Source organism: Helianthus annuus, chromosome 6 (assembly GCF_002127325.2).
Source record: "Helianthus annuus cultivar XRQ/B chromosome 6, HanXRQr2.0-SUNRISE, whole genome shotgun sequence".
Classification (NCBI taxonomy): domain Eukaryota; kingdom Viridiplantae; phylum Streptophyta; class Magnoliopsida; order Asterales; family Asteraceae; genus Helianthus; species Helianthus annuus.
In genome coordinates, this window is record NC_035438.2 from 108,370,351 (window position 1) to 108,382,347 (window position 11,997).

The following is an 11,997-nucleotide window of genomic DNA, read 5'->3' on the forward strand; positions in this document are numbered from 1 at the left end:
ATAACTAGCCTACGAATGGAAAAGAAACTAGGAAGAACACTTACAAGTGTTCAAGGAAAGCTTAGACTTCAGTTTGGAGGCCTCTTATGAGTAGAAGCAATCTCTAAGATAGAGAGAAAGAAATATTTGAAAGGTGCAAGTTCAAATGTGCAAGAATGTGGCCTATTTGTACCGGTCCAAGCCTCATGTGATGATGCCAAGTGTTAACAAGGCTTCTTTGATGTAGATTAGTGTCCACATAGGTGGAAGAAGCAGAAAAATGTTGGCATTTCGTGAGCTAGGTGTCAAAAAGACTGTTGTTGCACTACCAGTTGCCACTGCTGTTCTGCAGACCCCTTACAGACCCTAAGGGACTGGATACGGTCCGTTAGGGACCTCTGACACCCATAGTATGTTTTAATGCCTTACGGACCATAAGGCTATAGCTTGCGGTCCATAAGGGACCGTTTGAGGCCAAAACTTTGGCATTTTATCATGTTTGATCCCTCTACTTGTCATCTTCCATCTTTTGTAGAATTTAGTCTACCTCGTCCAACTTACCGGGATTATTTGAGAGTTATTGGACACATGTTGCCATATTATTTGCCATAATTTTCCGACGTGTCAAATTACAACACCAACTTGCTCTCTTTCAGTGTCTAGGACAAATAGTAACTAACGATCTAATCACAACCCTATGATTATTTTTTCTTCTCCGACATCAACTTCCTCAAACCCAAGAGCCCTAGGCTCCAATACCACTTTTTCCCAGGATTAATTAACAATAATTGAATCAACAATATAAAAATAACATGAAACTTGATTTTGATGACGAACATGTGTGTTTTACGAACTCGATCGACCCCATATGTATACCCTAATTTGCGAAATGGCGTGTCTCTTGTAGAACAACACATTGATTCGATTAGTAATATAGTACAAAGACCCCTAGACTTTACATATATAGATAATGAATCTAAAGCACAACTTTATACTAATTACAATATTCCATAAACTCTCAAAACTTGGGTTAAACAATTATAAGGTAACATCAATTATTTATTTTCATGTTTGTTTTGTTGGTTGTTGAGATTGGCTATAGTTACTATTATTTTAATTTAAGTTATAAACCCAAATGTTGTGACAGACTCATAAATTGCAATTTCCATGCCATAATAATCACTGACATATTTCTCAGTCGCACATTGATGGTATATAGTGTAAATATGTATGAATTGAAATTCATATGCTCAATAAAGTAAACCCATACCATGGCGTATGGGGTTCTTCCATGCACAAAGATTACAATTAGAAAGAAAAAGGTGTATTGGGTAAGACCCAAATCTGATCCCCCCATGTTACCATTTATTCCACATTATACACCAAGTCCCACCCCTCTAGGAGAAGTAAATATAAATGTACACCTTCCATTTCACATGCCTTTACAACAACTTTTTTTTTTTATATAAACACTAGCTCCATCCTCAACCCAGGCTACTATATCAATCATGTGTTCTTCAAACTCCAAAAATGCTAAAGCTACTCCGGCAGCCACCACAGTACCCGACATCAATGGCCGGCTGGTGCTCCAACCTGCAACCTCTAACCAAAGGTTCAAAAGATCTTCTTCACTTAAAAAGAGCCTCTCCCTTCCAAAATCAACCACTATAGTTCCAGTTCCACCACCACCACCTAAGCAAAAGCAAGGTGGCAACAACAAAGCAAATTCTATGAATTCCACCACAAAAACTGTAATTCCTAATAAGAAGCCAAAGAAAAGTATCTGCATAAACTCTAGTAATACCAATCCGAATTCCTTGGTGGTTAAGTACTTGCCGGAAGTGATTGTGAATGCTCCGGGAAGTATAGCGGCTGCATGGAAGGAACAGGTGGAAGTGATGCAGGTTCAAAGCAAAATAAAGATTGCTCACTATGGTAGATCAATTAAGCCTGCTAAGTATGATAGCTGCAAGAAGCTCACATCTTTATATCATCCCAAATCTGTAATTGATAGAAGCCCAGTTACCAATGTAACAGAAGAGAAAAGATGCAGCTTCATCACCCCATATTCAGGTACTTAACTTCTTATGATGTAACTCATTTTTTTTAATATGTTCACTGAAATATTATAATAATTTTCAGACCCTATATTCATTGCGTACCATGATGAAGAATGGGGAATTCCGGTACATGATGATAAGTAAGCTTTTTACTCAATCTCGCTTTATATATACACACACACACAGGGTAGGGTTCATGCGAGAACCACCCTTATTGCGAGAACCGCGAGAACCAATGTGAACAGGGGGCAATTTTGTAAATACCCAAACAAATTTTAAAACAACCGCCTGTTATACGGACTTCAATCACAAACTTAATTATTTTCAATATTACGTCTCACGTCCGACAAATCTCCCCAAAATATCTCCCCTAATCCTTGTGATTAATCATATCGATTCGTACAAAAATCAACTTCGACGATCACAATATCAACAGTTCGTCATCAACGTTTGTTGTATGATCGACATTAGTGCAATACGAACACAATCATCGACCGCGCATTCGTCATTGATTCGAAATTAGGGCAAAACGATCATAATCATTGAGGTTTATTGCACAAAACAGGGATAATCCAAAGAATATACGTCGTCTAACTAAATGACGGACTCTCGATTCACCGTTGCACCGTTCTATGAATTTGTAAGTACATACACTTTGTTTTGAAGTCATATATAATAATACAATTCTTAATCGTTGATTCATAAATGGAATTATGTGATTATGATACTTAAATAGTCGTTTAATATATACATTATTGAAAAAATGTGTTATATGTATATGATTTTTTGAATGAACAGTGGCGGATCTTGTAATATAACTATATTTAATGTGATAGTTATGTGTTTGATCGTGTAGTTTTATTGGCAACACGAAATCTGATTTGGTATGTTAGCACACGAAATCTGATTTGGTATGTTAGTGCACATGTGCATATTGTGACAGATTATGATTACACGGATCATGTTAATAAGGTGATGTTGTGATATGTATAGATATGCACATGTGCATATTTTTTTATGACAGAACAGGCTTGCACAAAACAGGTTAATAATGTATAGTTGTGTGTTATGTAGTTATGCACATGTGCATTGATAACAAACTAAAATTTGTGATATGTACAGTTATGCACATGTGCATATATTGTTATAATAGGTTGATATGCAAGTTTGCGTAGTTTGAAATAATAGATTAACAAAGTATATAACGATGATGCATATGAATTTGAATAGGAGGCATGTTATGGGAATAGTGCTAGATATGATTGGCAACACGAAATCTGATTTGGTACGTTAGTGCACATGTGCATATTGTGACAGATTATGATTACACGGATCATGATAATAAGGTGATGTTGTGATATGTATAGATATGCACATGTGCATATTTTTTTATGACAGAACAGGCTTGCACAGAACAGGTTAATAATGTATAGTTGTGTGTTATGTAGTTATGCACATGTGCATATATTGTTATAATAGGTTGATATGCAAGTTTGCGTATTCTGAAATAATAGATTAACAAAGTATATAATGATGATGCATATGCATATGCATATGAATTTGAATAGTAGGCTCACTTATACATCAATGATGTTTAATTAGTATTTAGTTTTATATCGGTGTTTTTTTGGTGTGGCATACAGTTATTTGAATGTGCATCTCATGCGAATGAGTTTGATATGTTCGAATGAGTTTGATATGCTTGGCAACACGAAGTTCGAATTGATATTTGTTAGGATATATTTATAATTTAAATTTGTTTGTAAGTTAATGCACATGTGCATAATTACGAACACATATGTAGTTTGTTTGATTTATATAATCATACACATGAGCATAATTTTTTTGACATATGTATATATATGCACATGTGCATATGTTAATATGCACATGTGCATATGTTAATATGCACATGTGCATATGTTAATATGCACATGTACATATGTTAAAATGCATATGTGCATATGTTAAAATGCATATGTGCATATTTTGTATATTGACTGTGCATATTTCGTATGATAACGATTATAATGACACATGTGTGCATATGTTGTTATGTTGTTGCATGCTATCATAAATAATGTTGATGCAGACGATAATTGTAGATCATCAATGGAAAAAGGCAACAGAAAGTAACATTTGAACTGAGGTCAAGAGATGGAGGGTCAAAAAGGATGCCTGACGCGGCTGAGGATGAATACAAAAAAGATAAACCAAAAGGTTATAGTTTGTTAATTATATAGTATTATTGTTTGTTTTGTTTTGAATGTTTTTAAAAATATTTTTTTGTTGTTTAACCATTACAAATTGAACTGTAGGCATATTGAAAAGGTAGAACATACCAAGATCTGAGGAAGTCAGTATAAGGAAAAGTAAACGAAAACATAACGAAACAACTGAAGATGACGAAGGATATAAAGGTGTCGAAGGAGTTAATGTCACACCCCCAAAATCCCACCTGCGGAGTACTACCGCTTGGAGGCGTGACTGACCAGGATCCAGCCACCAATCATACTGAACAAGCATATAAGTAATTATAAAAGTTTAACCAATACGATTGGTGTTCTAAAACGAATAAGTTTAAGTTGCAAGCGGAAGCATAAGTTTAAAGTTATAACATAAGTTCCAAAAGTTTCAAGTTTAACATAGTCTTGTAGCAATCCCTGTCCCACAACGATCTTCCTCCATGCAAGCTCCCACTGAGTACCTATGGTCCTGCAAAGCATGTAGTAACGAGTCAACAACTAGTTGAGTGAGTTCACGGGTGGGCGTTCGTTTTAGTTGTTTCGAAAACAGTTTACTTTATCTGGCATCTTGCCGTGGGGGTTACCCCATAGTTTAAAAAAAAAACGTGACCAGTTCATTCCCAGTTACTCCGGCACTCCGGCCGTGGGGGCTACCCCATGTAGTTATCAGGCATTTCGGCCGTGGGGGCTACCCCATGTGTATACTAGACTCGTTACCGTATCGATTGCTGACTGTAGTCATGTTTATGTGCCCTGAAAACATCAATGTCTATCATCATTGACGTGCCCCAGATCCATTAGTTCACGCCCGTCCTCTGCGGCACGGTGTGAGGCTTGTCAGACCTAAATAGCGCTATCTAACTAATGACCCGCTCGCCATTGGCCCGGCGATTAGTCGATACAAAAAGGAGGGACTTCGTGATAGAGTTTTAGTCTAGTACGTTTATCCGTCCATCCGGACGAGGAATTACATTTCTGAACCACTGACGTCCTACCCAAGGTAGACGAGGAACCCACGTTCCTTAACCCCGTTCCCAACCCAGGGAATCCCATGCTTTGTAAGGGTGTGAACTCACCTTGGTTTGCTCGGCAGTCAAACACAGAAGTCAATCAAGTCGCAAGTAGTCAATAACGTCCTAACACGGATATCACGTATAATCAGATTCGAACCAAGTAGTGCACAAATGTTCAACACGTTTGGCAAGCACGTTTAGCAGTAACAGTATTCTAAATCAACAGTAGCACATACGGTTCACAGGTTCAGTCCAATTACTTAGGCCCAAACACGTAAAAGCAGTTAACACAGAAGCCCATCAGTCTGGCCCATTAACTAAGGCCCAAAAAGTGTGGTCTCGAGTCGCAACCGGACTCGCAAGCATGGTCTCGAGTCATGCTGTGTGTTGATCATGGATGGTTGCGAGTCGCAACCGGTGTCGCAACCATGGTTTCGGTTCATCATGCTGAGGTCTCGAGTCGCAACCGGACTCGTAACCTGCGGTCTCGGCTTGTCCTGTTATGGTTGCGAGTCGCAACCGCGTGGTCTCGAGTCATCACGCTGTGGTTGCGAGTCGCAACCAGGTGATTGCGAGTCGGTATGCTGTCATTTTCACGTTCAGGTGCTGATGCAGATAGTCAGATTAATGGTACAATATAATCAGGCCCAAATCCGGAAATAACCAATAGAATCCCACTAACATATTTCCTAATCAGGTTATTGGTCAAAGTGGATCAAAATCACAAGGGTTTTCATATTCTTAACTATCATTCAAAGTGTTCTTCAATTATTCATAACCATATTCATCAAGTATTCAACCTTTATTAATCACTTATTCAACCAAAACTATGAACAAGCATCAAAACACTAAACATAACACACAACTCGGTTTCCATATATGTCCGATTTCATCACAAGTGCAACCCGATTTCATCATTCATTTTTAACATACAATGAATCTATTTTCAACATCAAGCATTTAGACACAAAATATCACAACTCATCTTTTAACATATGTTAACCGGTTATCAACATTGTGCATATTAGAATCATCATAAACATCAAGAACATCACGTAATCTCTAACCATAAACATCATCTTATTCATTCATTCACAAAACACAACAAAAATCAACCATAAAAATACTAACCGGTTGGTGATGTGTGTGTGTGTGCCGATCCAAAGTCCAAATCCGAGAGTTTCTTGTGTCAACCGAGTGGATCCGAGAGTCTTGGAGGTGTGTTTGTGTTCTTAAGGTTTAGAGAGAAAAGTAGGAGAGTGTGTGTGTGTAATGTTCAACAAATGGCAAGAACTAACTAAGGTATGGTATATATATAGTCAAGTTCCAAGTGTGTGCACCCTTAGTGGGTTTCGAGTGGGGGTTCACGGCCCAAAGGCCCAACCGGCCAAAGGTTCTCGGCCCAAGGCCCAAAACCGATTACTATTCACTCGAGACCTCATGGTCTCGAGTCGGGTTCCTTGTTGTTTCGTGTCGGGTTCTCGGTTCACATATAACACGTACACATATACACACGTAACAAAGCACTTATCACATAAAAGGTTCGCGTTATCATTTTAACTAGTCACATAACGTACAAGCAAGTTACAACGAAAGGTTCTAGATTTCGAGTTGTCACATCATCCCCAAGTTGAAAGAAATTTCGTCCCGAAATTTGATGGCACTCACTGAGGAAGCTAGTCAAGTTGTAAGGTTTTCCCGGTTTTCCTGGGGTGTCACATCCACCCCCCGTTGATCTGGAATTTCGTCCCGAAATTCCGTAGCTTCAGCCTCAGTAGCGTTTGTACTGTTCTCAAACAGTTGGGGATACTTTTGTTCCATCCGATCTTCGCGCTCCCAGGTAAACTCTGGGCCGCGACGTGAGTTCCAACGAACTCGAACAAGAGGTATTCTAGTGCTCTTGAGGACCTTAACATCCCGGTCCGTGATCTCGACAGGTTCTTCGACGAATTTCAACTGTTCGTCGATCGTGAGTTCCTTCAGAGGAACTACGTGCGTCCCATCTGACAGACACTTCTTCAGATTTGACACATGGAAAACGTTGTGAACTGCCCCGAGTTCTGCTGGCAATTTCAGTCTGTAGGCCACCTTGCCTATTTTCTCAAGGATTTCGAAAGGTCCAACGTACCGTGGGTTGAGTTTTCCGCGTTTACCAAAACGAACCACACCCTTCCAGGGTGAAACCTTGAGTAAAACCCGCTCCCCAACCTGGAGCTCAAGTGGTTTCCTGCCCTTATCGGCGTATGCCTTCTGACGGTCACGAGCGGCCGCCATGCGTTGTCGTATTTGAGCAATCCGCTCAGTAGTGTCTACCACATGTTCTGGACCAGTGATCTGACTATCCCCCACCTCTGCCCAACAGAGGGGTGACCGGCATTTACGTCCGTACAATGCCTCAAACGGAGCAGCTTTAATGCTGGTGTGGTAGCTGTTATTATACGAAAATTCCACGAGTGGCAGATGCCTTTCCCAGCTGTTGCCAAAGTCGATTACACAAGCGCGAAGCATGTCTTCTAAAGTCTGAATAGTTCGCTCGGACTGCCCGTCCGTCTGTGGGTGATACGCTGTGCTCATATCAAGACGTGAGCCAAAAGACTTGTGCATTGCCTGCCACAGTTCCGAAGTAAAACGTGCATCTCGATCAGAGATGATAGAAGTGGGCACCCCGTGCCTCGAAACAACTTCCTTGAGGTATATTTCTGCTAAAGTGGAGAATTTATCCGTCTCCTTGATTGCCAAGAAGTGTGCGGATTTTGTGAGTCGATCCACGATCACCCAGATAGTATCGTTTCCGCGCTGTGATCTAGGTAAGCCAGTAACGAAATCCATGGAAATTTGCTCCCATTTCCATTGTGGTATCTCTGGTTGCTGAAGTAGGCCTGAAGGTTTCTGATATTCCGTCTTGACTCGCGCACAAGTCAAACACTTGCTGACGTAAGTTGCTATGTGGGCCTTCATGCTAGGCCACCAATACGTAGTTTTGATATCGTGGTACATCTTGTCCGAACCAGGGTGTACCGAGTAGCGAGATTTGTGCGCTTCATCCATCACAAGTTCTCGTAAATCGCCATAGTGCGGGACCCAGATGCGCCCTGTTACATAATAAGCACCATCTTCCTTCTGTTCTAAACGTTGCCTTGACCCGCGTAGAGCTTCAGCTCTAATGTTTTCTGGTTTCAGTGCTTTTATCTGAGCAGCTCGTATTTGTGAAGGTAGACTAGAATGGATCGTGAGTTGTAGAGCTCTTACACGTTTAGGCGTAGTGTCCTTTCGACTGAGGGCGTCCGCCACTACATTGGCCTTGCCCGGGTGATACCTGATAGAGCACTCGTAGTCATTCAGCAGTTCGACCCATCGTCGCTGCCGCATATTCAGTTCCTTCTGCTTGAATATGTGTTCTAAACTTCTGTGGTCGGTGTAGATGGCGCACTTGGTTCCGTACAGGTAATGCCGCCATAACTTGAGTGCGAAAACAACAGCTCCCAGCTCTAAATCATGTGTCGTGTAGTTCTTCTCATGAACTTTAAGTTGTCGCGAGGCGTAAGCTATGACTTTATCTCGTTGCATCAATACACAACCAAGACCTTGAATTGATGCATCACAGTAAACCACAAAATCTTCTGTGCCCTCTGGCAGTGAAAGGATAGGTGCACTACAAAGTCTATCCTTTAGATGTTGAAAAGCTAACTCTTGTGCATTTCCCCAATGATAAACAACGCCTTTCTGCGTTAGTAAGGTGAGAGGCTGCGCGATCTTAGAAAAATCCTTAATGAATCTCCTGTAGTAACCTGCCAATCCCAAAAATTGGCGAATTTCCTTTGGTGTACGAGGTGCAGGCCAGTTCTTAATAGAGTCCACTTTGGATGGATCAACGTGAATCCCATCCTTGTTCACCACATGCCCTAGGAAATGGACTTCACGAAGCCAGAAGTCGCACTTCGAGAATTTTGCGTAAAGCTGTTCCTTCCGAAGGAGTTCCAAAATAAGTCGCAGATGTTGTTCGTGCTCTTCTTTGCTCTTAGAATAGATCAGGATGTCGTCGATAAAGACTATAACAAACTTGTCCAGATACGGTTTGCACACTCGATTCATCAAATCCATAAAAACTGCCGGTGCGTTCGTCAGCCCGAACGGCATGACCAAAAACTCATAGTGCCCATATCGAGTCCTAAAAGCCGTCTTAGAGACATCCTCTTCCCGAACTCTCAGCTGGTGATATCCCGATCTCAGATCGATCTTTGAATAGTAGCTCGACCCCTGCAACTGGTCGAACAAGTCGTCAATACGCGGTAGAGGATAACGATTCTTCACAGTCACCTTGTTGAGTTCGCGATAGTCGATACACATTCTGAAGGTACCATCCTTCTTCTTCACAAATAACACTGGAGCTCCCAAGGCGATGAGCTAGGACGAATAAAACCTTTATCTAAGAGTTCTTGTAGTTGCGTGGAGAGTCCTTCCAATTCTGATGGCGCTAAACGATAAGGTGCACGGGCTACAGGCGCGGCTCCAGGAGCTAGATCAATCTGAAACTCGACTTGGCGATGGGGCGGAAGACCAGGTAATTCCTCAGGGAATACCTCAGGATAATCGCGTACAACTGGATAATCTTCTAGCTTCTTCTCCTTTTCTGTGGTGTCAGTAACTAAAGCCAAAATCGCAGTGTGGCCCTTTCGTAAGCATTTCTGAGCCTTAAGAAGAGAGATGATGTTCTCAACAGCACTTCTCTTGTCGCCACGAATCATGAGAGGTTCACCACCTAAACCAGGAATGCGAACGATCTTCTTGTTGCAAAGAATCTCTGCTTGGTGTTGGGATAACCAATCCATCCCAATGACAACGTCGAAACTACCCAAGACAATAGGAATAAGATCGATAGAGAAGGTCTGGTCAGCGAGAATAAGCTGACAACCCTTGACTACGTGTGAGGCTTCCAAACTCTTACCATTAGCTAGCTCTACGATGCGCTTGTCGCTCAGGGGTGTAGGAATACGCTTAAGCATCTTACTAACTTCTAGTGACACATAACTAGTATCGGCACCCGAATCAAATAAGACTGTAACATAAAAGTCGTCGAGAAGGAACTTACCCGTCACCACGTTGGGATCATTCCTTGCTTCACCTTGACCAATCACGAACACTCGTCCCCTAGCACCATTGTTGTTGTTCCCATTATTACCATTCCCCTGATTGTGGTTGTTCTGGTTCAGTTGGGGACAATCCTTCTTAAAATGACCTTCAGCTCCACACTGAAAGCACCCTTTGTTGTTACCCTGCTGCTGTCGCTGGTTTTGCTGAGGTTGCTGACGATTCTGGTTGGCAGGATATGCGCTCCTGCAATCCTTTGCAACATGACCAGGCTTGTTGCATCGATGACAGTTGCCCCTGGTGCATGGCCCACTGTGGTGTAGGCTACAACGATTGCACTTGGGGTGATTCCCCTTGTATCCACCATGACTCTGACCACCAGACGATTGCTGACTGGGGCTCTTGTGATCATCTGTCTTTCTCTGCTGGGACTGAGATTGCACAGAAGTTGAACCCCTGCTTGAAGTTCCATCCCATTTCCGTTTATCCCCACTAGAAGCACCAGAAGTAGTTGCAGCACCTATACGCTTCGGTAACTTGTTCTGCTCCACCGCTTGGTCAGTGAGACGGTGAGCCAACTGTACAACCTGCTGGATAGTAGTCAACCTTGCTGAAGTCACATGACTTTGGATCTCTGGCACCAAGCCCTTGAGATAGAGTTCAATTCGCTTGTAGGGAGGATCCACCATAGTAGGACACAACAAGGCAAGCTCATGCGATCTCTTAGTGTATGCCTCAATTTCTGATCCCGACATCTTAAGATTATAGAACTCATCTTCCAGTTTGTGAATGTCGTCACGACTGCAGTATTCCTCCCTGATCATTTCCTTGAAGTTTTCCCATGGGGTGGCGTTGGCAGCAACCAACCCTAACATCTGCACTTGAGCATTCCACCACGTGAGAGCCAAACCCTCGAGAGTACCAGTAGCATACTTCACCCTGCGCGCTTCAGGGCATTCACACATTTCGAACACAGACTCCAGTTTCTCAAACCAGTGTAGGAGACCTACTGCTCCTTCAGTGCCGCTAAAAGTCGTGGGTCGACAGTCCATAAAGGTCTTAAAAGTGCACACCGGTGCCTGAGCATACTGACCTAAGGTAGGTGAAAGAAAAGACAGAGTTTAACACAAAGGTGGGTTCACGAGAGTAGGATCCAAATGATCCTAGAACAATTTCGGACTGCAGGATATACCTCCTGCGTGTGCAGCTGCGAGCGCTGCGGCAACTCGTTCGTTGATCAAAGCCGTCAACTGGGCTTGTGTCATGTTAACGCGTCCAGACATGTTTCTTCATAATAAGAGTAATACGTGTGAGAGAGGTTCGCGAAAGTACGATAGTAGGACAGAGTAAGCACGCACGTGATCAAACAACAGTAGTCATACTAATCAAGCATACCATGAGCAATGTACTACGCAACTAACAAGTAGGCAATATACATACCCCATATTACCTAGAACGTCGAGCCTTGCATGAGGAGCGAAGTGTCGTTGTGGACCGTTGAGCACTAAACCGGTTATAGTCTGGTTTTAACAAAAACGTTTCTCCTTTATTAAAACCAAGTTCACTATAACCAATGGCTCTGATACCAATCTGTCACACCCCCAAAATCCC

The 11,997-nt window shown here is 42.0% G+C and overlaps 1 protein-coding gene across 1 annotated transcript; it reads left to right on the top strand.

The window, feature by feature from the left end:
• Nucleotides 1–1,487: 1,487 nt before the first annotated feature.
• LOC110919896 lies at nt 1,488–3,730 on the top strand. Its single transcript, XM_022164146.1, has 4 exons — nt 1,488–2,052; nt 2,122–2,179; nt 2,896–2,923; nt 3,683–3,730. Exons 1-4 carry the CDS (start codon nt 1,488–1,490, stop codon nt 3,728–3,730), a joined length of 699 nt encoding a protein of 232 aa, XP_022019838.1.
• The last annotated feature ends 8,267 nt before the right edge of the window (nt 3,731–11,997 follow it).

What these genes read in the sequence shown, in the direction of transcription:
- LOC110919896 (XM_022164146.1), top strand. Translation starts at nt 1,488, where the DNA reads ATGTGTTCTTCAAACTCCAAAAATGCTAAAGCTACTCCGGCAGCCACC. An exon ending in CTTCATCACCCCATATTCAG is followed by an intron (nt 2,053 to 2,121) that starts GTACTTAACTTC and finishes AATAATTTTCAG; the next exon opens with ACCCTATATTCATTGCGTAC. An exon ending in ATTCCGGTACATGATGATAA is followed by an intron (nt 2,180 to 2,895) that starts GTAAGCTTTTTA and finishes TTGATCGTGTAG; the next exon opens with TTTTATTGGCAACACGAAAT.